This window comes from Strix aluco, chromosome 23 (genome assembly GCF_031877795.1).
Source record: "Strix aluco isolate bStrAlu1 chromosome 23, bStrAlu1.hap1, whole genome shotgun sequence".
Taxonomy (NCBI): Eukaryota; Metazoa; Chordata; class Aves; order Strigiformes; family Strigidae; genus Strix; species Strix aluco.
Window position 1 is genome coordinate 1,504,552 of NC_133953.1, and position 25,278 is coordinate 1,529,829.

General features: G+C 51.7%; 3 protein-coding genes across 3 annotated transcripts; 1 reads left to right on the forward strand and 2 right to left on the reverse strand.

Moving 5' to 3' along the window:
- Positions 1 to 433: 433 nt before the first annotated feature.
- On the reverse strand, positions 434 to 3,866 carry LOC141933882 (T-cell surface glycoprotein CD3 gamma chain-like). The gene is made up of 5 exons (XM_074848983.1): positions 3,451 to 3,866; positions 2,110 to 2,322; positions 1,517 to 1,648; positions 1,067 to 1,110; positions 434 to 750 (listed from the first exon to the last, which is right to left on the reverse strand). Exons 1-5 carry the CDS (start codon positions 3,521 to 3,523, stop codon positions 688 to 690), a joined length of 525 nt encoding a protein of 174 aa, XP_074705084.1. The 5' UTR covers positions 3,524 to 3,866; the 3' UTR covers positions 434 to 687.
- Positions 3,867 to 4,050: 184 nt separating this feature from the next.
- Positions 4,051 to 17,744, forward strand: ZW10 (zw10 kinetochore protein). Its single transcript, XM_074848701.1, has 16 exons — positions 4,051 to 4,191; positions 4,463 to 4,597; positions 5,410 to 5,511; positions 5,704 to 5,781; positions 5,894 to 6,053; positions 7,017 to 7,166; positions 7,863 to 8,054; positions 8,684 to 8,847; positions 9,617 to 9,799; positions 10,290 to 10,528; positions 11,525 to 11,596; positions 12,321 to 12,490; positions 13,105 to 13,235; positions 13,715 to 13,846; positions 14,904 to 15,106; positions 16,099 to 17,744. The coding sequence occupies exons 1-16, from the start codon at positions 4,060 to 4,062 to the stop codon at positions 16,217 to 16,219; spliced, it is 2,364 nt and encodes a 787-aa protein (XP_074704802.1). The 5' UTR covers positions 4,051 to 4,059; the 3' UTR covers positions 16,220 to 17,744.
- A 23-nt stretch (positions 17,745 to 17,767) lies between these two features.
- Positions 17,768 to 20,783, reverse strand: TMPRSS5 (transmembrane serine protease 5). Its single transcript, XM_074848893.1, has 9 exons — positions 20,638 to 20,783; positions 20,207 to 20,320; positions 19,968 to 20,011; positions 19,678 to 19,840; positions 19,375 to 19,553; positions 18,913 to 19,011; positions 18,476 to 18,618; positions 18,053 to 18,205; positions 17,768 to 17,882 (listed from the first exon to the last, which is right to left on the reverse strand). Exons 1-9 carry the CDS (start codon positions 20,781 to 20,783, stop codon positions 17,874 to 17,876), a joined length of 1,050 nt encoding a protein of 349 aa, XP_074704994.1. The 3' UTR covers positions 17,768 to 17,873.
- Between the last annotated feature and the right edge of the window lie 4,495 nt (positions 20,784 to 25,278).

The following is a 25,278-nucleotide window of genomic DNA, read 5'->3' on the forward strand; positions in this document are numbered from 1 at the left end:
CTGCGATTAGATGCCAAGCCCTGCATGTGCAGAGAAAATGTCCTCCTGTCCTCCTTCCTGCCAGCCCCCCAGCTCTGTCCAGGGGACCAAGGCACACGGGCATTTTGCAAAGGTGACACAGACCCTGCTGAGTGTCGCTGGGCTCCTGGTGCCCCCGCTGCCCATTCTGGAAGGGGAGTTAAATGAGACAAAGGCTCTGCTAGCGTCAGGGGTGGCAGCCCTCTCCCTTCACAAGGTCCCCCATCCTCACCTTCAGCGACAACCTTTAGGTCCTGGCACAGAGAGGTGGCACAGATGTGGGTGCCTGCCTGCACTGGCAGAGTGGTGTCCCACCGGGACAGGCAGGAACCTTATGGCTCTGCGGGCACCCAGGCAGATCACACTCAGCGTGCACCTTCCCCAGGCCTCAACACAACCCATGGAGCAGCGAGGCTATGGGATTGGCTCGTCTTTAATGAGGAATACAAAAGTGCAAAAGGTCATGGCAAGAGCAGAGCGCTACAAGCAGCCCACCCTGGCAAGGAGCTGGAGGGCTTTCTAGGCAAAAACCTGCACTGTCTTCTGCCAGCAGTGAGCTTACGAAGGCAGTGCCAGGGCAGGGTACCGGAGCGCTTGGGCACTGGCAGTGGCTTTGCTGTAATATCACTCCTGATGTGAAGGAGTCACACGCCCCAGCATCTTCCCACTTCACTTGCGGGCCTTGGCAGGGGTCAGCCGGCTGTACTGTCCATCCTCCCGCTCGCCAAGGGGCTAGGAGGGAAAAAAAGGTGAGACGAGCTACAGCTGTGTCTGTCCAGCCCTGGGAGGGAGGGTGCAGGGGAAGCTGGCCCAGCCCTCTCCTTGCCAAGCTTTTGGCAAGCTTTCCCTCCCTGCCCACAGAGCTTGACAACCCCAAAGAGTAAGAGGCAGGGTGTCTGTGAATGCCCCAGCAGGGAGCAATCCTCACCTCGGCTCAGTGCCTTGAGGCACCGAGCATCCCCCAGCAGCCACCCCCCAGCACACAGAGGTGCTGGAGCCCCTGCACACACACACACACACACACACACACGTGCATGCCCACACTCACCTGGTAGAGCTGCTCGTTGGCAATCAGGTTCTGCCTGTCAGAAGCTAAATGAAGAAAGAAGGAGGTCAGGGATCAGGGGAGTTGTAGGCAGGGTGGTGAACGTTTGCAAACAAACCCAAGCAGCCGGCTGTTTTCAGCCCTCTGCTTTTACTTCCTCTGGGAGGCTTGGTGGAAAGCCCCCGCGAGGCCTCAGATGTCCCTGGGATGATGTTGTGGTTGACCTTGTGCATTCGCTGGCTTCTCCTGGGAAGCTGAGCTAGGGGCAGGAAGGGTACACACAGTGCCCACACATGGATCCCTACCCCAGACACGCTGTGTGCTGGCTGCTGCCTGCAGCTTGCAGCGACTGGGCTCTGCGGGCAGTGATGGAAAGTCCCCAAGTACACACAGCTCCTACAGATGCCCAGGTACTTCCCATCCCCACCCACGGGCAGCCAGTTCTCCCCTCACCTCGTGACATGCGTCCCTTGTCCTGGCCAGTGACGCAATACACAGCAACTGCCAGGAAGACGGTGGCGACAACATCTGCAATCACGATCCCTGAGATGGTGGGAGCGTCCACTTCGATGCAGTTCTGGCACACTGGAAGCCCAAAAGGACACAGACACTGAGAGCAGGGCCATGACCAGGACCCTGCCCCATGGCCACCTTCTCCAAACGCTCAGACAGCTCTGCCAGTCCAGGCAGGCTCCAGCCAGAGAAACCAGGGATTAAGTCTGGCTTGCTGCATGACCCAAGGCGGGGGCACAAGCTGCCACGTGTCCCCAGTGCTCAGGGCAGGCCACAGCAGGGCCAGCAATGAGGCAGTATGAGTGCCAGGTTATGGCACTAAATGAGGCTGGAGAGCTCTCACGGGGACGCCAGATGCAGGGGAACGCGCAGCTCGGCTGTTCCCAAGGACAACCCAGCACAGGGGCTGTCACGACTTTGCAAATCGGTGGAACCACCCTCAAACTCTGGGAAAACAGTAGTTCCCTCAAAAATTTGCTTCAGTGAAAACTCCGAGCAGTTCTGGCTCTAGAAACCAGTTTTGCAACACTTACTTCGATAGTGCACCTGGAGAGGGGGGCTTTCCTTTCCACCTTCCGGTCTACATGTATAGACACCTCTGGGGTCATCGTAAACTGCACCTAAGTCCAGCTGTGTTGTGTTTCCTATAGCATTCCCATCTTTCAGCCAAATGACTTGACCCTGGTTGGCTGCTTCACATTGCAGGAACACCTTCCCACTGGCTTCTTTCACGACTACGTTCTGTCCTGTAAAAAAAAAAAAAAGAGAGCAGAGAGCTTCACAGCTGAGTTCTCAACCCTCACAGTGGTGCAGAACTCGGAGATCTCATTCATGGAGATGGCTAGTGCAGACAGCATCCCGTAAGGCTGTCCCCTGAGCAGCAGAAGGGACACCACAAACAAAAACTCTGGGAAATGCAGACTACCCAGCGGAAAAGTACTCCAGAGTTCAACTGGTGGTTACATTAACACAGCTCTAGGTAGTTTAGAGATCCGAATTCTCTTAGAGTGAAAACTAACTGGAATCAGGCGTCTACCTGGACTCCATTCAGACTGTATGTGCGTGACCCTCATCCTGCACACAGATTGCAGATATTGAAGTGCAACTGCAGCGAGAGACGTTTCAACAGAAAGTGAAATGCTTCCACCAGCAGGGACAGGAGCTGGGCCCAAAGGGGGGGGCAAAAACCCATTTGGGTTTTTACCCAACAGTAAAAAACATTTTTAGTGAAAAGCATGCAAAAACCCACACAGAACTGCTTCCTTGGCCCAAAGGCATCACCTTCAGAGTCTGCACAGGGAGAGTAAATTCCCTGTCTTACTTGCTGAGTGCTGGAGCAGAGTATGGAACACAGCCCCTCCTGCTTGCGTCTCTGTGCCGGGCACGAAGCCTGTGGCTACCTTGGTCTACACCATGGTACTGCCAAGCCCAACTTCACAAGCTCTGCCATCGCAAGGCGGGTCTGAGCCACCACACGTAGCCACGGAGCATCGCGCGCCGCTCCAGACCGTCACAGCACCGGTCTCGGGCAGGCAAAGCCGTCAGAGCGATCCCGTCCCCGTGAACCATTGCCCTGACTCGCTCCCTCTTCCCCATCAGCATTTATGAACCTCACGTCGAGGTACCACGATGGACAATCCCAGCAAGCCGCAGGGCCCCGCTCCCCAGCCACCCGCCACCCCGCAGAGGTGACCGTGGCATTCAGCAACGCGGGCGGCAGGTGCCAGGGCCCGCGGCGAGCGCCCAGCGGGCACCGTTGCTGACCGGGCCCCACCTCGCCACCTGCACCGGGGCTCTCTGCGCCCCGTATGGTGCCGTCCCCTCTCCATGGCGAGGCTCAGCTCCGCGGGCAGCGGCGGGCCCCAAGGACTTACCTCGGACGCCCCAGCTGGCCAGGGCCAGGCCGGCGAGGAGCGCCCAGGCGCCCAGGGCCCTTCCCCTCCACATGGCGCACAGCGGCGGCTCTTCGCCGCGCTCGGAGCAGAGGACGAGGATGTGGGGAGCGCTCCTCACCCGCCCGCCCCAAGGCCTCTGCAGGTACCGGATGCCGGGGGCTGGAGCCTCCCTCCCGCAGCAGCTGGGGGATGTCTGAGGCGCCCCGGGCCTGGCTCCTCACCCCAGCCCCAGCACGACGCCCATGGAAAGGCAGCTGGGCCTGAGGCCGTGGGTCCTCCAGCAGCCACGGGCCCCCAACTCCAGTTGCCACTGGTCCCCCCGCAGCCATGGATTCCCCAGCATCCACGGTCACCCTGCAGCCACGGGCCCTCGGCATTCACGCCCCCCCTCCCCGCCGTGGGCCCCCAGCACCAAGGGTCCCCCTTCAGCCACAGCGTGACCCCACAACCCCCGCTCCCCGCACCCCTGGGTCCCCCCGCAGGCGCGGGAGCCGCCCCGAGCAAGTCTGTCCCTCGGCGGCCGCCGTAGCGGCACCGCGCCGGCGCCGTCCCGTGGTGCTGCGCGGCGGCGGGCGGGCGGCGGCGGCCATGGCGGCACCGGCCATGGCGGCGCCCGCGGGGTCGCTGGTGGCGGCCGTGCTGGCGCACTCGGGCCGCCTCGACAAGGAGGACCTGGGCACCCGCATCGGGCGGCTCTCCCGCCGCGTGGAGGAGCTGAAGGCAGGGCCGGGAACGGCGGCGGGAGGGAGAGGAGCTTTGGGGAGAGCTGGCGGGGGGGCCGTGGCGGCCCCGAGCTGCGCGGCTGGCGGCAGGGCCACGGCCCCGGGCTGGGCGGAGCGGCTGCCCCGGGCGCGGCTCTCCGGCCGCTCTTGGCGGGGCTCCGTGCCGGCAGCCCGGCTGCCTCCTCCGGGCGGCGTTGCCCAGGCCCCGAGGGACCCCTCGCCTCTGCCCGTGGAGGGGCGGCGGCGTCCCAACGCTCCCTCTCCCGCAGGGCGAAGTCTGCACCATGATTAACAAGAAGTACCACGAGTTCCTGCCCAGCATGCAGAGCGCCGAGGACTTGGTGTCGCAGGTGGACGGGCTCTCCAGCAACATCGACCTGCTGAAAGCGGGCATTGAAACCGAGGTGAGAGCGTGGCCTTCCGCGGGGGCGGCGGGCGGCCCCCTCAGCTTCGCCCCACACCCGTAGGGCCCCCGTCTTGGGGTGGTGCGAGGGGACGGACTGGGAACCCTGGATGATGTCACCCCTCAGAAGCGCCTGTAGGTGACACATGCTGCAGAGGTGTGTGTGGCGTCGGGGGTGTAAGGAACCGTCATTAAGGGATCGGCTGTGGTTCGCTCCCTGTGGGGCAGCTGGAAAGCGCCACACGTCTCCTTCAGGAGAGAGGGATCAGCCGTGTGTGTTGGGGTGAGTGTGACCAGCGGAGCGTTGGTCCCGCAGTGATTTCGGGCAGAACGGGAGCCTAAAGCACAGCTGTGCACAGTCCCCGAAGTCTTCACGGAGAATGTGAGCAGCTCCTGCAGGCCGATTGCAGACCCACGCTGGTTTTTGCTTCTCTGATTGATTTTCCAACATCTGGGGTTTTGTAGCAGTATTATTGGAGAATTAACTTCTGGCTAAGTTCAAGCATTCTTGCATTTTAAATGGCTGTCTAAAAGGAACACTGAAGTCCTTCTGACTGCCTTTGGAGACTAAATTGCCTTACACTGCCTTTAAAAAACCCTGTAACATATTAAAAGAGAAGCCAGTTTATAACCATTTCAAATGCTTATAAGGATCTTCCTAGCAAGGAGTAAAATGGATGGAGCCTTTTTCCACCTCACCAGATTATTTTAGTACAGAAATACTTTAAATCTCACATTGTTATCACTTTTAAGAGGAAATGTGTCTGATAACATTTGCTTGTTGTAAATGAACTGAAAAGTTTATTACTTTAGGTTCAGCGAGATCTAAATGTGGCTGTTGCCGAATTTACTGAATTGAAGCAGCAGTTGGAGCGGGACACACTGGTTCTGAGTATTCTGAAAAAGCTGCAGGAGGTGAGGAGGGGAGGTGGAGCAGTGGCTTAAAGTCATCCTCTCTGCCTCTCAGTCTATGGCATTATTCTGGGCTTCGCTTTTGAATAACTGTCTAGTTATTAGAGAGCTGCCCAGCCTCTAGCTGTGTTGTTTAAAAAATTGTAGTCTAATAGCAGATATACAGTGACACGTGAATCTGTTTGGTTGTTGCAGTTTGATACAGCTATGAAAGAGTACAACAGTGCATTGCTGGAAAAGAAGTATGTTGCAGCAGCTCAGCAACTGGAAAAGGTAATAATGACTTCTTGAGCGTATGACAATGTCGTTCATATATTTCCCAAAGATGCTTTTCATTAGCAGGGGCAGCAGTTACCCATGTTTTGTGTTTGGTCTTTACCACCAGGCACGAAGCAGCCTGAAAATGCTGGAGTCCCGCCAGGGCTTTGAGCTGAAGATCCTGAAAGCACTGGGCACAGAGCTCACAGTGCAGACACAGAACATGCTCTACCATCTAGGAGAAGAGTGGCAGAAATTGGCTGTGTGGAAGCTTCCTCCTTCAAAAGGTACTCACGACTCTAGTTGGCTTCACTGGTTTTGCTTCGCTGTTTGAAATGCCTGGGTTCAAGCACCTACAAGATAAGAAATACAGCAATACTGTTGAACTGAGGTTGGTTTGAGGAGCTCTTTCTGCCGTTTGCATAACCTGGTGAGTGGGAGGGATGAGTGGCAGTGTTCTTTGGATATCACTCCACTCCTGGAGTATTTGGGTGCTACCACAAGCAATCCGGTGTAGTCAGATTTTAAACAGAGTTTTGAAGGTTCATCTGCCTCATGTGTGGTATTTCTTAGAAAATGTTGAAGCAGAGATCAAAACAGTTACCAGCCTCGGAGTAGTTTTTGAGTTGTGTGAAACACCAGAAAAGGGATGCTCTCTTGCCGAGTTTCTGCTCCTGAGGAAATCAGCTGGGCCAAAATTTCAGGTTACTTATTACAGAATGCCCGATGCAGCATAGTAGCTGGAAGGGTTTTATGAAATTCTTGTTCAGCCTGAACATGTCTCCCCACTAGGTTAGTTTTAAGGATACTTTTACCTTCTCTGGTAGGTTTTCAGGTTGCCACTTTTGTTGCAGGCAGCTAACTGCAAGAACTGCTCGAGAGTCTGTACATTGGTGTCTTCAGTGAAACACAAACTCTTCCTTTGGAAAAGGAAAAACCTTTTCCTTTGGCTTTGACTTGAAATGGGGAGAAGAGTGGAAGGAAAGCAATTATCACTAAACGTCAATAAATTGCAAGGTGACTGAAATGACAGATCTGGATCATTGTAGGAGACTGATTCTCGTGTCCTGCACTGTAACACAAGGAACTCTGTAGCATCTTCGGATGCTCTTTTGCAAGAGCTGTGTTTTGTGGAGATGGGGAGAGGTAGAACGTTGCTTTAGCTGCCACCTGCGGAGCGCAGTAGCTTCTCAGGTGTGCTGTATCTCAGACCACACTCTGAGGGAGAGATGGTTCTTCTTTTTCTTTAGAAAGCAGCAGCCTGGAGTCAGTGGTGCATTCAGAGTTGCACTTGCGCACAGTGCCATCCAAAGAGGAGGAGATTGCTGGGCCACCTGTTGCTTCTGTGCTGCAGGCGTTTGCCGTCCTGGGAGAACTGCACACCAAGCTTAAAATTTTTGGTAAGACAGACCGTGGATCCAGATAAACATAGCTGTAGTAGCCCGAGTGGATATGAGTTCAGTCTTGTTTTAAGATCGAGATCCAGTTCACTTCAGCAGTACACTGGAAGACATCTTTCTCTCTTGGCTTGTGTTTCCAACTGAGTGCGAGGTGAATGCTCTGCTTCTTATTAATAGGAAATTATTCTTTATTTATCATATTACTTACCTGGTATTAATTATCCTTTCCTGTCACTTTAGTATACTGGTCTGATCTGTGGCTATGTAGTTTCATGATCTGATGTTTAAAGAGTTTTTCCAGTTACAGCCTCCTCATCTACCAAGAACAAGACTGTTGGTTTCAGGCAGTCTCTGGACTTCAGCATTCTCAGGTGCTGATAAAATAAATCAGGAAGTACAGCACATACTAGGACAGGACTTCATGCTTCCAGCCATTTAAGTTGTTTTTTACTTTACGTTAAATATGCTGCTCTTTGTTAGGCCTCTGTATGTGTTTTACATGAGTAAAATGGTCTTTAGTGAAACCAAAGCCAGCATTTTACCTCATTAGCTGTTCCCTGATACAGCTGATCAAGAGAGTGTTTCTTCCACTTCACGCGAAGAATCTCTACATCCAAGATAGTTACGATTGGGCCTCACTGGAGCGAACTGCCTACTTCCTGCTGTTGGAAAACATCTTTTTGTTTTGTTTCTCAGGCCAGTTGTTGCTGAAATACATCCTCAAGCCACTGATTTTGTACCCGTCTCTTCAGCCATTCACAGAGGAACAGTCGGATGTGTTCATCCTACGTTTTAAGTCTGAGGCGCTTACCTTGGATCATTCCTCTCCTATGGAGGTTTTTGACAAGATCAAGCTTATTTTTGAAGTTCTCCACAAATATCTGCTGAGTAGGTAGTTTCTCCCTTTTGGACGGTACCTTGTTCGTGTAGTTGGAGCGGAAGCTTTCTAGACTGTCTGGTTGTTAAGCAGTATTGAATTGTGTGTTAGGTCTAAGCAGCTTTTAATGTTAACTTGCTATGCTGGGCTCTTGGCACCTTGTCAGACCGGACTTAGCGGTGACCCAGCATTCACAGAGCTGGGAAAATGAAGGAGGAGAGTGTTTTGTCTCAAAGGGATCAAGGAATTAATTTTTTGATAAATGTTTTTCTTACGAACTGGTCACTGCCTTGAAGATCTTTGCGTGCCACAGGTCTAAAAGGTGAAAATTGTGAGGCAATGCAGGGAGTTCCCTCGGTCAGGCTGGTCACGTGCAGGATCTTCCGCTGGCTACAAAATGCCCTGGGCTGTGCTGGCATTTCATGAAAGAAACACGCTGGGAAAGCGGGCTCAGTTTGCACATGAATTTAGTTGTCTTTCGGTCGGGTGGGTGATTCCACAGGCCCAGCACAAGGCCTGGATAAGAAGAATACCCCCGTTATAGGGTTAGGGAACAGTTGGTAGATGCTGAATGAACTGCTGAAGGGTCTGGTTCGGGAGGCAGGTGTATTCAAATCCATTTCTGTTCTCTTGAATTCAGATGTGCCTCTTGAGCAGCCTGTGGAAGATAAAAAGGATTGCAGAGTTACGCTCGCAGAACTGCTGGGTGATATGATATGGGAAGAGTTATCGGACTGCCTCATTCAGAACTGTCTGGTGAATTCAATCCCAACCAATAGCAGCAAACTAGAGCAGTACATAGAGGTAGGTCTCACACATCTTTCGGCTCCATGTGGAAATGCCAGATGGCCAGCTTGAACAAAAAGCTGTCTTTTGCTAATCTAGAACTGTGTATTTCTCTCAGTTAAGCTGTGGCTTGTGTTTCCTGTCATGTAAAGTGTGCAAGGTCTCTGATCTGTGGAACTCGGGCCACGTTTAGCTAAGAGCTGAAGAGTTTCAGGGTCTGTGATGTCTGAGCCTCTGTGAGAGGCTGAAGCTGACAATGTGGCAGTGCTGCGTGCCCAGCTGGCTGCCTGAGGACGGATTGCTCTGTTTCTGTTTGTTGTTAATGATCACAGGGGTTTCTTGCATAGGCCACATAATTTTTTTGTAAAGCTACATACATAAACCAGAACTTACTGCTAGTGAAGAATGTCAAAAGCTCCTTTTCCGGGAGAGGGGGCTGTTGCAGAGAGAAGCAGTCCTGCAATAAACCTCCCAGTCCCTTTGCTCCAGGTGGTTCAGTGTAATGAAATTTGATCACCTTGCTCTACTGGTTTTTGAGTTGGGTTGCCAGCACAGTCAGGGGGGACAAACCTGCAGTTCAAACACTGTATTATTGTGTGATCACAGCCCCCAGCTGAGCCAGCTTTTCCCAAAAGATTGCTGAAAAGGCATTGGATGGTTAGTGCCCTCTAAAACCTAGTTTCCTCCTTTGCTCTCAGCTGAGTGGAAGAGTTTATACCCAACTTTAATTTTGTTCTTTGACTTCAGGAAACTATGTTAATGTGGAATATGTGTCTGCTCTTCTCAGGTGATTAAATCCACAGAAGAATTTGAAAAAGCCTTGAAGAACATGCAGTTTTTGAAAGGAGACACGACTGATTTACTAAAATACGCCCGTAACGTCAATTCCCACTTTGCTAACAAGAAGTGCCAGGATGTGATTGTGGCAGCCAGAAACCTGATGACCTCAGAAATACACAACACTGTAAAGGTGACTGTTGATGCAATACACTGGTTTTCTCTCTGGAAAAATAGCTTAGCTGTTCAAGAAAGCTTGTCTAGAACAGTTGAGTCCTTTTTTTTGGTGGAGCATTGAATACTCTTGATTATTTGGGGATCTTGGCAAACAGCAGTTTGAAAACCTTTTTGAATGGTGCTCCAGAAGGTTATTTCACTAACAAAGTGTTTCTTAAAATACTTGAAGTTTGCTTGCATAGGCTTTTCTGGCTAGTGTCATAGGCTTAAGAAAAATTAGAGAATGACTCACAGAGTTGCTTCTAGACATGCAACACCGTATAGACTGTTGTGTGGTCTGCTGTGTCGTTCATAAGCCAGGAGACTTCCAGCAGTCTTAGGGGACTTCTGCAGCCTTGTGTTTATCTTGAGTCTTAAATCTCTGTCATTCAATGTTTTGTAGTCTTGCACATTCTCCTTTCTGTGGGCTCTAAATGATATTATACCTCTCTCTTGTTTTCCCTTAGATCACACCCGATTCCTGTGTAGCCCTACCGAGGCTTCCTGATCCTGGGGCAAGAGATCACTTAAAAACACAAAAAACTTCCAAACTTGTGCATAACAACATGGTGAATTTGGAGAATGAGACTAAACTGAGCCAGTACACGTTTTCTCTGCCCACATGCCGCATCAGTTCATCGGTGGAGAAACTGATGGAGCTGGCTTATCAGACACTGTCGGAGGCTACAGCCAGCACAGATCAGTGGTAGGACCTGTATATCAGCGGGTAACTCTTGGGTGTCAGATACTTATTGCCTTTGGCAGCACCAAATGTCTGTTGATAAATTAAAAGAACTTTAAAAGAATGGAAGATACTTGAAAATTAGAATCAGTCATGAAAGTTAGTCTGTGTTTTGGCTGGAGGATGCACCCCTGGGTTCGTGCAGTAGACTGGTACAGCAGGAAGAGCTGCAGACTATGTTCCCTGCAATAATACTTGGGTGAAGCAGCCTTTGGGAGTTACGTTTTCAGGGAGCATTCAGGTAGACTTTATTGTATTTTAGCTATTAAAGCAGTGAAGACATGGTAAACTCCTTACTGTGCACAACATAATTCATGGCTTCCTCTTAGTTGGGAGAAACACTACTGCAGTGTTTGCTTCAATGTTTTATCATATGTTAGCTGTCACTTGTTTAGAAAAATCAATAGCATCTCTTTTTTCAAGCCAAATGGTAAGTGTGATGGCAGCCATTCTGAGACGAGTTCTTGCTTTCTTTGTGCTGAGTGAAAGCAAAGAACTCCAGCTCTGCATCTGGCAGGGCTCTTCAGAGAAAACAGTTAAACATTTTGAGGAACAGCATACAGTCTGCTTTAAAAAGTGGAGAGCACAACCCTGGAGAAGGAGGGTTGCCTGGGTGCTAAATGCCCTTCAGCAGGCCGTGGCAGAGAGGGCCGACTCTTTCCGCACACCTGGTGGGGAAGGGACACTGTCCCCTTTGTGCCTGGTCTTTCATAGATCTCCCTTCTGACATGTGGTCTGAAGCTTGTCTTTTCCACACTGAGCTTACAAGGTCATCACAGCCTTTGTGAATTTTCCAGCATGTTGCCTTTGTTGACATCACTGTAATTGATCCTGACAATCTACTCTTTGTGCCAGTGCTTCCCTACTAATAAAACCTTGTTTGGGAGAAGGTTGAGGGTCACTTGTGAACAAGATGCTAATTCCTCTGACAAACTAACGTGAATCTTATTTTCCTTGTAGCTGCATACAGCTCTTCTACTCTGTACGGAATATATTCCAGCTGTTCTATGATGTAGTGCCAACATACCACAAGTAAGTGTGTGTGTATTACCTAGGGCCTGTTTTGGAGAGAGAACGATGCTGTTGGAACAGCCCCACTTGTCCCCAGTTTGTCCACCACAGCCAGAGATTACTAAGGGCTTCCTCCAGCAGCAAAAAGTGGTACTCTTAATCTGTCATTACATCGTACTTGCTGCAGAGTAGGTGCTTGAGAGTTTCTGAGTTGGGAGTCTTGGGACCGAGGAGGTAGTTGCAGTTCTTGTAACAGTTGTGTTTAAGTCCAGCCACGTAACTCTGACCCCAGGTCTGCTGCACAGATTTTTCATGATGTTTTTCCTGTAAAAAAGAGCAGCAATGAACATTGGAAGTCTGCAGTTCTGTCAGAGAACGCTAGGGTATCGCTGGAAAGCACTTCTCTCTCCTTTCCTCACCATAACTTTGCTGTAACGAAGTATCTTCCTGTTTGAAAGTCCACTGCTAGAGACACTGTGGATGTAAGACATGGTTTGAATGCCGAAGGGCCTTTTCTCTGGCCATGCAGCTCCTTTCCTGTTAAGTTCTTGTGTGGATGGGACAGGAGGTTAAATGCTTTTATTCTGACTGATGTCTTTATCGGGTGTTGCCCACTGTTACTTACTTGAGACATCTGTCTGAGACAGACCGTGAGTTTCTCTAGGGTAGGCTTGACAATTGTGTAAACAGAGCCAGGTCTAAATAAAGACATTTCTTCCTTTTCTCTTCCTCCTTCCTGGGACAGGGAGAACCTTCAGAAATTACCCCAGCTGGCAGCCATTCACCACAACAACTGCATGTATATTGCCCACCACTTGCTCACCCTGGGACACCAGTTCCGATACCGCCTGACCAACATCCTGTGCGACGGAGCAGCTACTTTTGTAGATATGGTACCGGGTTTCAGGAGACTTGGTAATTTTACCTTTCAGTATTGAAATACATTGATGGATGATGTAGTAATTAATCCTAGCATTTGTTGCTGAATGGTTTAACGTGTCTACTGACTGAAGCAGCAGATTGTTATTTAAGAGTTCTGGACAAGTAGCAAGGACGTTTTCTAGATTGGAAAGTCTGACAGAGGATTAGGACCCAAGCAATAAGCTTGACTCTTTGAAACCCAGCTCTTCTTGTCCAGCACATAGTTCCAAGAGCAGTTTGATTATCCAGTGAGGTGTTGTGGCACTCGGATATTTTGGGATCTGCTGCTCAGCCCTTCGTATGTTCTTTATGGAAACAAATTCTGCAATAAGTTTGATTGAGCCTAACAGGAGCCCATCATTCATAGCTAATTCTGCTACTCAGCTCTTTTTCAGAAGTGTTGTAGCAATGCAAGCTGTGCAAGAGCTTACTGAATACGTGATTGGGCCTGGTGAAATGTGCTCTGTGAGTCTGTTTAGAGACTGCAAATTCCTTTAAAAATAAAACATTGTAGCAAGCTCATTATTCAGCACTTATGATGTCTAAATTGGCAGAGCAAATTTAGTAATTGCTTAATTGCTTCTCTCTGTTTGTTTGTGCTCCTAAAGGGATGGAGTGTTTTCTGGCCCAGATGCGAGTGCAGAGAGGAGAAATCCTGGAGAGGTTGTCAAGTGCCCGGAATTTTTCTAATATGGATGACGAGGAAAATTATTGTGCGGCAAACAAAGCGATAAGGCAGGTAAGCAAGGCAAGCAAAGCCAAATATCCCACTGTCTGTAGATGTCCTTGGGAAGGTACAGTGTGTAATCTCAGTCCTGAGGACTGTGCAGTGTTTCAGCAGAGTGGAACTTTTCCAAACAATTTTCTGGCATGACTTCTTTTTCCTGGGCTGTATCTTTTTGTAAAATTGAAGCATGCTGAGTTCAGTTCCTCTTGCTCCAAATTGAAATGAAAAGCTTCTTGAACTTTTGTTAATAGTACATTTATAATGTTTTTCATTTTTCAAGGAAAAGATCTGTCACGCTGTTGATGAACCCTAACGCAACCTGAAACGTGGCATTTTTTCCCAAGAACGTCTGCTCTATGCAATAGCAGGATGCTTCATTGCCTTTCGCTTCTTTCAGACCGGTTTCTGACCGTATGCAGTCACCTTATTTGGTGCCTCTCTTAATGTTCTTTTTGATAAGATGTAGATAACACTTAGCTGTTACCTTCCAGGTATTGCATCAGTTGAAAAGACTGGGAAAAGTCTGGCAGGATGTCCTTCCAGTGAACGTATACTGCAAGGCCATGGGGACATTGCTGAACACAGCTCTCACGGAGATTGTCACTAGGATTGCTGCCCTAGAGGTAACTGCCCGAGGTGGACGTGCCAGGCATAGGGTGCTGTGAACAACTAGTGCTTGGGACCTCTAGAAGTTCTTTCCAAGGTCAGGTTTCAGGGGAACAGTTACCTTTCACAGAAATTATAGTTGTGATCCTGTCGATGAGAAATGTTCAAGATACCAATAACTTATATCCAGCTGAGACCATATATGCTCTTACAGCAATTCCATGACTCTGTAGTCAAGGGCAGAGTCAGGGAAGTGGCTGTGATTTCATCTTAATTTGGATGTAGGTGTGTCACTCCTACTCTAAACACTTCTGTGAACTGATCTCTTTGTTCAGGGCACAAGATTTAACTTGAGTTATTTGGATATATTTTCAATCTGTGCATCTCTCATGAACCTCTCCATCCCACCAAGGCACCAGATGCCGAAATACCTGTGGCATTTCAAACTGAAATTCTTACCTGTTTAAATCTCCATTTGGCTCCCAGTACTGTGTTTAAGTGATTCGTCAGGTTACCTTGGGTCAAGTACAACTATCCTATTACATTTCTTAAGTATAACTACCCACCCTATTACATTTCTTAATGAAAATATGTTTTTGCAGCAAATGATAGAAATGTATTATGCATCTGTTCCAGTTGTAGTCTACATCCAGAGAGCCTTCTCACTCTGCATTAGGCCAGTAAGTCCTCTTTTCCCATAACAGGTAGTTTACAGGGCACTTGCTTAAGCTGTGCCTCCCAAAAACCCTGGCTTTCACCCTGGGGCTGGCAGTGCCCGAGCACTTTCCTTGTGGACTGCGCAGAGCATCGTAACGCCTCCCCCTCACAGTGAAGCGCTTGCTGCTGCGCTGAGATACCTGGTTAGAAGCACAACCAATGTTCTGAGGCAGTCGCTGAGAACTTGCTGAAGTAGCTATTCATGAAATAAGTTCTATCAGCTTGAGAACATTAAATGTGATCTAAACCACTGCTTTCATCTTCACACACCCAGCCATCTTTTTTCATTTCACTTACTGCTTGGCACTCCAAATACGTATCTTAACTGCTCCCCTGTAAACATTTGTTCAATTCTAGGATATCTCTGCAGAAGATGCAGATAAGCTGTACTCCCTCTGCAGGACCATGGTGGAGGAAGGACCCCAAGTTTTCACTCCACTACCTGAAGATGACAAAAATAAGAAATACCAAGAGGAAGTTCCAGTCTATGTGCAGAAATGGATGACGTTCAAAGAGCTGATGATCATCTTGCAAGCCAACCTCCAAGAAATAGTAGATCAGTAGGTGTCTGTCTGCCGGGCTTCCTTTTCAGTTAGTTCTTTACCCCAGTAACAGGGAGTGGTCTGACAGCAGCAGGGCGCTGCACTCAGGGGCCTCTCTTCAGATGAAAGGCAATCACTGTTACTAAGGATCAGGTAACCACTCCCAGGGCTGTTTCTTGGCTGCGTGTTTATAGTCCATTTCAAGTGCGCTCATAGATTCAGCTGCCTCCTGCAAAGGAAAAGGCACCAGTAAAAAACCAAGTGCCACGGGAGAGCCAACCAGAGAGTGAGGGCGCATCCCCTTGGCTTCTCTAAGTGCAGAAGCATTTCACGGTAAGCAGCCTGACATTTTGCCTGCTGCTTTTGATGTGAGCTGTGCCTTGCCGCTGCATCATTCCACATGGTTGGCCTCTGCTTTTTAGATGCTGGTTCTTGTTCTTTCAACTTGCAAGGAGGATTCATCTGAATTTGCATAATTCCTTCTGTTACTTTAGTTGGCACACGTTGTCAGGAGCTAGACATTCCCTGTTCACAGCTGCCTCACACACACGTCTGAAGGGCAAGAAAACTACTGTCCTCAGCAGGCTAAACTGGAAAGGTACCAGCCCTGGGGAGAGCACAGGGAGGGCAGTTCCTTTGCTGCACCCTGCTCATTGCTGCTCTTGGAACCCTGTTGGACACCAAAGGTTCCCAACTCTACTTCAACCTGGGCATAAGCCACTTTTTTTTTTTTTTCCTGTTGTTTGGGAGGTGAATGGGAATTTTTTAGAAGGCTTTAGGCTTATTTTGGAGAAGGAAAAGGTACAGTTTGTAAGGAGTGCAAAAGTCACCTTCCAACCTTTATAGACCTAGCTAAACAATTGTGGGCTCAAGCTGCATACAGCTACTAGGCTGCTAGCTGGATTTGGTTTGCCTTCAGACTTACTACTGTAACGCGTGCTCGGAAGGCTTGTTTTAACATGACATTTCTGTGCAGTTCGGTTAAATAAAGATCTTTCTCTCCCACATAGGTGGGCGGATGGGAAGGGGCCTCTTGCAGCTGAATTCTCGGCAGCTGAAGTGAAGAGTCTGATCCGAGCCTTGTTCCAGAACACAGAAAGGAGAGCAGCAGCACTGGCCAAAATTAAGTAACTGTGTTTACTCCTCCATGGTGCATCTTCTGATAAAGCAAGAGCAAACCGAGTCTTTCAGATGTTTTTTGGATATGACCCTTCTTCTTTGTACTGGTATAAAAAAGCTTAGCATTAGGTAAGTGCTTCCTGGAGGCTTGACTGAGGGAGAAGAAACATTTCCTAGCTCAACGTTTGTAGGGCAAAGAGGATGGCTCTGTGAGTCCGGGACCAGAAGATCAAAGGTGGGTAACACATGGACACTAACTGCTTATGCTCCATCTGCCAGGCAGATGGAGTTTGGGCTTGAAAAATTCCATCTCCTGCCATGCTCCCCCCAGAGGGGTTCTGCCCTGATCCAGGTTTTCCTTCATGAGCTGGTGGGTGTACAGTCCTGGTGAAGAAGAGATGCTTTTTGTGATGTTTGCTCATTTCCATTCTCGAGGATTTCATCTCCCTGTTAAGCCCAGCGTAGGGAAATACATCGAGTCTTGTATCCAATCTCTTTGTGAGAACAGACACCGCTGTCCGATGAGCCTCTCGTGCACGGCGCTGTATGACGTCATCTCGAGCTTGCTTGCTTAAGGGGCTTATAGAGGGATTTTTGTTTCTCAATAGTGACTCTTATCTATGCAGTTTTACATCGGGGGGCATGTGGCCCCTTTGTGTCTTACCTCCTCTGTCCCTCCAAATTCCACATGAAGCCCACAGACTGCGATAGCTTTTGATATCCTTCTAAGAATGCTGAAGTGCCAAACTTTGCTCTTTCCCACCTCAGCTTTCCCTGAAGAGCAGAACCTCAACACAGTGAAAATTCAGTGGGGGGGGTGGGGGGAGAGGAGATCCTGTCCGAGTGAACTGTTTATCAAGTCACAGGGTTTTGCACAAGTGGCAAAATTCCTCGTGGCTTTATTTCTCATGGAAAATACCTTAAAACTGACTTAGAACTTCTCAATCTCACTTTACCAACTGTAGAAACCAGTTCAGCTCCTTCCTTCACCTTTTTGTTATGTGTGAACAACTCTGTTGTCTTTCTGGTAGTAAATTTTCTGTCCTTTAAAGCAAGAAATGTAAATAAATATAAAAAGGGAATGAAGTGTGCACTCATAGCATTATCTTTTAAGTTACAAAAGGCTATGTTTGAGTCTTTGAGAAATGTACATTTCTTTTAATTGAAAGAGCATTAAAATATAGCTGGATGTGCCAGTTGTGAGGAGCCCCTTCTGTTTCTGCCTTGAACTGGCATAGGGAGGGGGAAATGCAGTCAAAGTGGCAGTTCAGCTGAGTCCAGCACATGGGAATGCAGCAAGGGAGGGAGATACTGAAGCAAAATCTGACTGCCACTTAAAACCCTAGTTTTTTTATTCCTCCTCTAAGTAACTTATCAGAAGGCTGAGAGTGCTCCCATAACCTTGCATCTCATGGGATCCCCTGCCCCTTTACAATCAAAAAACCACATGTTTTGAAAAACACCACTTCTCCCATGTGGATTGTTCACAGAAATGTAATTTGCTATTTTCTTTAATAAACTATTTATACTGAACACATTTTCTAGTGTTGTCTGCAGATTCTGTTAGGGTTATAGTAATACAGTATGAGTTAGTCCTGGACTGCTCCCCACTTAGTACGTGGAAAGGGCAAAGTCTTGCTCTGTGAAGTCTCTCCTTGCCTTATTTCTAGTAGATCTAGTCAAAAAACAAAAAGAAAACAGGAATCATGACTGTAAGAGAGGTTGTCCCAGGGGTTCACACGTCAAGGGTGAGCATAGAGCAGCGAAGGGAAGAGCTCAGGCAGGATGCTGGCATTGAGATTTGTCCGTGCAAGATGCGTGGCCGTGGGTCAGGCTCCAGCTTACCTCGGTGACGCGGTAAATCCACGGCAGGAGCTGAGCCACGTTGGTGTAAACCCCAGGGCGGTTGGGCTCAGCACAGCCCTGGCCCCAGCTCACGATGCCGACCAAGCGCCACGCGAAGTCATCCCGGCAGACCAGGGGGCCCCCGCTGTCGCCCTGCGGGAGAGCGAGGGCCGGTGAAGCAGCTGAGACGCGGGTGCAAGCGGCAGCGGGTGCCTCCCTGCAAGGCTGCCACGTGCCTTCCGTAAGCGCAGCTACCTGCCAGCCCGACAGCGCTGCGCCGGGGCAGCTGCCATGGGCACAGCTTACCCTACCCAGGCTGTTTACCACAAGCTACCGCCGCGAAGCGCAGCGTTCGCTGGAGTGCCACGGGGACGTACGACGTTCCGGCACAGCCAGCAGGCAGCCCTTGCCCCCTCCTGTTACCTGGCAGGCGTCTATTGTCCCACGCAGGTGGCCAGCACACAGCATCCTGGCCGTGAGCTCGCCCGCGTACACGCATGAGCTGTTGCACCTCTTGGTACCGATTAAGGGAACGAGCGCTTCCTTCAGCGTCTCGGTAACCTGCGCTGGGGAGGGAGAAAGAGAAGCCAAGAGAGGAACAAGATCTGCAGGGAGCAAGAGGAAAGAGCAGGGCACCAGCTGGAGAAGTCAGAAGATGGGAAAAAATGGGATTACTTTATGGGATTAAATAGGGAGCTGTGGGTGGGGGGTGCAGAGCTGCTGGAGCAGGGGTGGGATGAAGGCAGGATGGGGCATTTGCAAGATCACATGTGGCATGGAAGGGGCTGGAGGGGACCAGTGGGGAGCAAGGGGAAAGCCTCCACTCAGCGCTGAGCGGTGGGGACAAGGTGGGAGCTTACCTTGGTCTGGTCTGGTATAGCCCCAGCCTGAGACCCAGCACTGCGTGCCCTGGAAGAGGTCCTGGTGGGAGGGGGGCAGGCACACAGCACGGATGGCATCTGGTAAGAAGGTGACAGGGGTAAGTGCCAGCCCAGCGGGGATGGCTTTGCTCTGTGCTGAGCAGTCGGGAAAGGGCTGTGGAGCCATCGGCCTGCAGAGCCACAGCCTGGTGTGTTGAACCGAGAGGCTTCGGGGCCAGGCGCTCCCGCAGCCTCCTTCCCGGTAATTCGCAGCTCTGGTGTAACCGAAAACACCGCGCTGCTGCGCAGCTGCCTCCCGGGTGCCAGGCTGGGCATCCTTAAAGAGCCGCTCTGAAACGGCAGGTTCAGAACAGGCTGGTTTTTGGCCAATCTGTTAATTGTGGGATAAGACAGACAACTCCACAGATGGGAGGACACAACTGCGTCACAGCAGCATCTTACCTGTGAAATTCAGGGGGACTTGGAGCTTCATGAGAGCAATGTCATAGTCAAGACTATTGTCATTATAAAGTGGGTGGTAAATTATTTTCTTTACCGATAACCCGGCCTCCTGCTTGATCGAGCCATGGGTGATAATGCCTGCGAAAACCAGCCAGGCAGAGGCTTGAAGCCGCCTGTAACTGAGCAGAAATACAGCGTGCTGCTTACTCTAGGGCAACACGTGCCAAGGCAGATCTGGTAAGACACAGGTTGGCGCAGACACGCAGCGCCCCTGAGTCTGGGCACAGGACAGCCCAGAGGTACCTGTGCACGCAGTGAGCCGCTGTGACGATCCAGTCGCGTGCCAGCACGGAGCCCCCGCAGCGGTGCTGGGAGCCGTGGTACACGCTGACCTGCCAGGGCCAGCGTCCCGGGGGCACGTCCGTCCCCCCGACCACCCGTGCAGTGCCAGGGCGCAGCCCGCACTCTGCAAGGCAGCCGGGAGCACGTCGGAGGTGAAGCTCCAGGCACTAGATCCTCATGCTGGAGCGTGAGGGAAGCGGGTGGAGTGGGAGCAAAGGCACTGCTAGATACAGGAGGGGAGAGGCACTCACCTGAGCATTTCAGAGCCACAATTCGACCTGATTCACAGCTGCTCCTGCACAGGAATAAGCCTCCAGTCAGAACACACATGAACCAAAATCCCCGGGGCACTAGGGTGCTCCAGGGCAGCTGCAGCAGCCCCCAAAGGGGCTGCTTACTGCCCAAACCCAGGACAATTTTCTATGCCTGAAAAAAAGGCCTCTGTTTCAGCCCCACCAGCAAACCCTGCTTCCCCCAGAGCTGCCCTTACCTGACCTGCCACACGTCTTCCAGGCTGCCTTCCTGGTGGGGTCTCACCTGAACAAACTCCTGTGTGTCGTTCACCTTGACATCCGTCAGGTTCACTCCTTTCTGATGGGTCATTCTGCAGAAGCAACAGTGTCCCAGGAAGGGGCTGGGGACCTGCTAGGGGATCAGGAATGTAACCCTGCCATGGGAACAACAGGCCACAGTCCTGCTGCTCTGGCAGCCAGGAATGAACCTCCTTGGCAGGGAGGATCTTCTGCAGCTCCCCATGCCAGCCTGAGCCCTGCTTTCCGCCCTGCATTCCCCAGGGACCTGTGAGATCTGGCTCTGCTGCCCTGAACAACCTCCTAGCCTTCAAGCACCTGCTCTTGCCAAATTCATTCCCCTCAGAAAAGGGTGAGTAGGGGTTGAAACAGCCGCCTCTGCCATACCCACCTGAGATACCCAAGCTGCCGGCAGAGCAGGGTGCCCAGGGAGAGACTCCAGCGCTCATGGCATGCCAGGAGCCAGCCAGGACGGCCTTCCACCTGCGCTTCCAGCAGGGAGTTTGCCATGTTTATTCTGAAAGACACTGAAGTCATTCCATTAAGGACAACTGCAAATTCCTTTCCTTGCAGTGTTTTGCACAGTGGATGGTCATGCACATCCAAACCGAAAAAAACCCAAACCCCAAACTCCAGAAAAAGCCACCTGAAGCAATTAGAAACTATACATGAACCTATTTGCATGTTCTCAGTGCCCACGTGGCAGCTCTGCCGAGTGATCACACGCAAAGGAGTCCTGCAAGAGTTGCCTTTGCCGTAGGATCACTCCGTGCAAAGAAGCCGTGCTGCTGGGGACTGCAGCAGGACTTCAAAGCTGAGCGAAACAACCACAACATGCAGCTGAAAGAAGGTAGTGGATCAGCAGGAGATATTTATTATTAAAGAGCATCTTTTCTGTTCTTGCTGGGCTTGGCAGGCACCGTCCTGCACAGCGCTCCGCCCTCCCCATCCTCTGGCAGCAGACAAAGATGCAAACCTCTGTTGGGAGTCCCCCGGACCACAGGGTCTTCCTCTTCACCGTCGCTGCATGCTGGGATCGCATCCGGCTCCTGCAGCAGGGTGAAGTCCTGGTCTGGCTGAGGCTGCTTCAAGTGCTTCACTTCAGGAAACAGAGAAGGGATGGAGGTGGCCTCACACAGCCTGGGCAGCACCCAAGGATGCACAACACCGGGAACAGTCCCACGCTGCCCACTGGAAGAGGTGATGAGCCTCTCAACGGGTACAGCTGCAGCTTGCTGCTGGGACCACAGCAACCAGCAGCAGAGCACACACCAGCCACATCCCCCCTCCCAAGCTCGCTGACCACGGAGCTCCCACCACCAGCACCTCCGCTGCTGGCACCCTGGACTCGCTCGCCCGTTGGCGCCTGGGCTCTGCCCGCAGCGGCAGGGCTGTCCCGGAGCAGACACTGACCTAGGAGCCATGTCCCAGCCGCTGTCCCCGCCAGCAGCCCGGCAACCCCGAGCAGCAGGAACAGCCTCCTGATGGTGCAGAGAGTTTTGAGAGATGCATTAGCAGAATCTTTAAGAAACAGAGAGGGAGAGAGGATTAACGTAGTCTTGTCCGTCTCTCACAGCACTGCCAAGCCCCTGGTGAAGCCCCTGGGTCATTATATACCTGTTTCAAGGACTCACAAGATCCTTTCCCTGCAATGCCAGGAGGAGGTGAGCTAAGGCCATGAATTCTGCAGGAGGTCAAGACTCGAGGGGCCCCCCCTGTTACCAAAGCCCACAAAGAGCTCACCCACCATGTCCCGGAGAGGCCCGTGTCCTCCTTGCTTCCCTCCTCGGCTCTGCTGTCGGGCTCTTGTAGCTCTGCATGGCACCCTCAGCGCGAGGTGCGTTGTCAGGAAACTGCTCAGCTAAGGCTGGGCTCTAGGAGAGCAGCGGAGTCCTGGGGAGCAGATCAGCACCAAAGAGCAGGTCTTGTGGAAGAGGCCAAGCTTCAAGTGATGACCCCGCTGCCCAGGCTGGCTGCTACAGCAGGGGGGCAAGGCGGGGAAGCGCTTCTCACCGTGACAGCACGGAGCTGGGCAGCTACTGGTTTGGGCTGCTGCTGAGCCACGGGAGCCCAGCACACGGGTCTCACGGGAGCCAGCTCAGGTTTCCCTCCGCACGCTCCCGGCACGACGCCGTGCACACACCGCACAGCGCCCGCCGCCGCGCTGAAGGGAGTCCTTGTGTCGGGGCCCCCCCGCTCTCCTGCTGACGGGGCCCTTGCAGCCGGTGGGGGCGATTGCTCAGCAGCCCTCCCCCTGCTCCCAGGAATGTGCTGCTCAGGCTGGGGAGCCCCGGGGGGAGCGCTCCCGTCCCTCCCCAGTGCTGTGCCGAGCACGATCAGCAGCTGTCGAGCTGCCTCAGCATTCAAACCCATCTCCCACCTGCTGCCCCCTCCCTTCCCCTTCCCAAGGGCTGCTGAGGAGCAGTGGCAACCCCCGGGCTGTCGGTGCGAGCCAGGGGCTGGGGGCTAGCAGCCAGCGCTGGGCTCCAAGGCACGGACAGACCCCGGCACGGGCGGCAGGAAGGCTCCAGACCAACCGCTCCGTGTTAGCAGTTACGTTCAGAGAGACAAGATCTTGGGGAACAACACGTCCTAAGCTGGGAATAGATCAGAAAAGACAGCCTGCAGCTGCTCTTTATCACCCTCACATCTCAAGCCAAGCGCCTGCCAGCTGCGATGCGTAAAGCAAAACTTTTCTGCCCACAAGCTGCGTTAGGCATGTGCTGGCAAGGGGTGGTGGGCCCCCGTCACTCAGCGATGTCCTCCCCACCCTGTGTGCGTGGAGACCTCCAGGGTCAGCCCCACCTCCCTGGGCGCTGGGTTTTCCCCGTGGTCTTTTGCCTCTAGCACACAAAGAGCAATAAAGGTCAAACAGCAGCTCTCAGTTCAGCTTTGGATTTTCCTTGTAATTTCTTGTGCCTGAAAGATGCCTGGCTGGCACCCTGTGAGAAGGGAAGACTTTCTAACCCATGGCTTGGGTACCAGCTGTCCCACGTTGGGGCGCGAGACGCTTCTCTTACCAATGCAGAGCTCTCGCAGCAGACGTGGAACAGAAATTACTTGCGCTGCTGCACCCGCTCTGGTCCCTCTGACCCAGCTCCACCGCAGTCGTCGCACCCGAGGTCGGTGAGTGCTGCCAGTCCCCAGCTGGCACACTGCCCTGGGCAGGGACCGGGCAGGGACGGCACCAGGATCACCTTCGTTGCATCGCCCAGGAAAGCGAGGGGGAAACCACGTGGAAGCTCTGGGAGGCCCCAGTTGCAGATGAAATAGCCACAGCCTGCAGCAGAGGGGAACACGGATGCCCCAGCAGAGAGCAATCAGCAGGTCCCTCCTGCTAAGCCATCCAGCTGGAGGCAGAGGCCGAGCTCAGAGCAGCACCGGCACCTGCAGGCACAGGGCAGGGGAACACACAACTCACCCTGCGCATAAACCTGCCTCTTGCCCCCCCTGGCACTAGAGACCATCCTGACCGTAGGCTGCTCACAACCCCTGCTACTCACTACTAAACAGAAACGCTCCAGACTCGTGGCCAAGGTCGTCAAATTGCCAACACCCAAATACAAGTTCACAAGCTGCTATGGAGATTAGACCCAGGCAGTGAGCTGCAGAGTCGGGATCATCACTGCTGCTGCAGATCCCCAGCGCGGCAGCAGCATCCGGAGTCCCTGTGCAGAGCCCCAGGTTACCGGCACGCCCCACCGCCTCGACTGCACCGGCAGTTCACCGGCTGGCTACACCCTAACCAGAAATATTAAGACAGTCTTCTCCAATTAAGCGAGTTAGAAGCCTAATGTCCCTTCAGGAGAGATGAGACTGAGTACAGATTTCAGCGTGTCTCAAAAACAAAAGGCAGCTGAAGCAGACTTAAATAGCTGCTTCAAAGAAAGACTTTTCTTATTTACATACTTCTCCATCCCCGAAAGATACAGCTGATGTCTTGTTGCTCAAAATATCGATGAATTTTTAATGCTGTTTACTCAAGGAAACTCCTATGAATATTTCATGACAGCCCCGTCTTGACGTTCGGGCTGAGGTTCCGCGCTGTCGCTGAACAGCATCGCGTGTGTCGCGCCACGGATGGACACGGTGCCAGGCGTGGCCGTCGGCTCGTAGGGAGCAGTCAGACACGCCAGCTCCAGGGGAGCTGCAGCACTGCTCACGACCTGTGCGGAGACCGGTTACAAATTCCCTGAGGTTGGGCTCCTTTGACAGCCTGACGCCTTGCAGCCACTCAGCTGGTGTGAAAACTGGGGGGGAAGTTTTTGTTTGGTTTGGATACTATTTTTCTCCAGGCCCCCTCTCTCATTTAGCGATTAGGCCAGAAGGCTGAGGCAGCAGACAAAACTGCAAATATCCCCCAGATCACCTTGGCTCAGCAACTGACCCTTTCCTGGTCCCCGTACCTGGTGGCACTGGAGCATCTCCTCAGCCTGCGGGCGACTGTAGATGGTGCTGGAGGACCAGGGAGCACCAGTGGGAAACAGGAGGCAACGGCCGAGGGTGCAAAAGCAGCCAGAGGGTCCTTTGCTGACAGCTGCCCTGTTGGGGGGCTCAGAGGAGGGGAAGGGCTCGCCCAGGCCTCTCCTCCCTGCTGCCCAAGGTCACTGCCAGACCAGTTCAGGTCATCTCCCCTCGGAGCATCCCATGCCCTGGGGCTGCTGGAAAGCCGACTTTTGCCAAAGTTAAAGGAAGACGCAGGCTGTGACTGCAGCTGGCAAAATGCAAACACCTTCGCCACAAGCACAAAAACCAAGTAAGTACCAGCCTATGCAAGGAAAATAATAAACCAGAGCTAATTCCAAGAAGATACATCAGTAGCAGTTAAAAAATAAGACCCATCAATCAGTCTATACTACCTCGCTACTCTGAGTCATGCTCATTTTTTTCTTTTAGAACTCACTAAAAGAAGATCAATATTTCTCTCAATTCTGCTTGCCTGCAATAAGAAAATAGCGACTAAAATGAGAGTGCTTTCAAAATTAAACATTGACACAGATGTAAAAAGTAGGAAAGAGAACAGCATTGTAGC

What these genes read in the sequence shown, in the direction of transcription:
- ZW10 (XM_074848701.1), top strand. Translation starts at nt 4,060, where the DNA reads ATGGCGGCACCGGCCATGGCGGCGCCCGCGGGGTCGCTGGTGGCGGCC. An exon ending in GCCGCGTGGAGGAGCTGAAG is followed by an intron (nt 4,192 to 4,462) that starts GCAGGGCCGGGA and finishes CCTCTCCCGCAG; the next exon opens with GGCGAAGTCTGCACCATGAT. An exon ending in CTAGGATTGCTGCCCTAGAG is followed by an intron (nt 13,847 to 14,903) that starts GTAACTGCCCGA and finishes GTTCAATTCTAG; the next exon opens with GATATCTCTGCAGAAGATGC.
- LOC141933882 (XM_074848983.1), bottom strand. Translation starts at nt 3,523, where the DNA reads ATGTGGAGGGGAAGGGCCCTGGGCGCCTGGGCGCTCCTCGCCGGCCTG. An exon ending in CAAGGGACGCATGTCACGAG is followed by an intron (nt 1,111 to 1,516) that starts GTGAGGGGAGAA and finishes TTCTTCATTTAG; the next exon opens with CTTCTGACAGGCAGAACCTG. An exon ending in CCAACGAGCAGCTCTACCAG is followed by an intron (nt 751 to 1,066) that starts GTGAGTGTGGGC and finishes TTTCCCTCCTAG; the next exon opens with CCCCTTGGCGAGCGGGAGGA.
- TMPRSS5 (XM_074848893.1), bottom strand. Translation starts at nt 20,783, where the DNA reads ATGACTTCAGTGTCTTTCAGAATAAACATGGCAAACTCCCTGCTGGAA. An exon ending in TGTGGCTCTGAAATGCTCAG is followed by an intron (nt 19,841 to 19,967) that starts GTGAGTGCCTCT and finishes GCTGCCTTGCAG; the next exon opens with AGTGCGGGCTGCGCCCTGGC. An exon ending in GGACAATAGACGCCTGCCAG is followed by an intron (nt 18,206 to 18,475) that starts GTAACAGGAGGG and finishes GCTCTCCCGCAG; the next exon opens with GGCGACAGCGGGGGCCCCCT.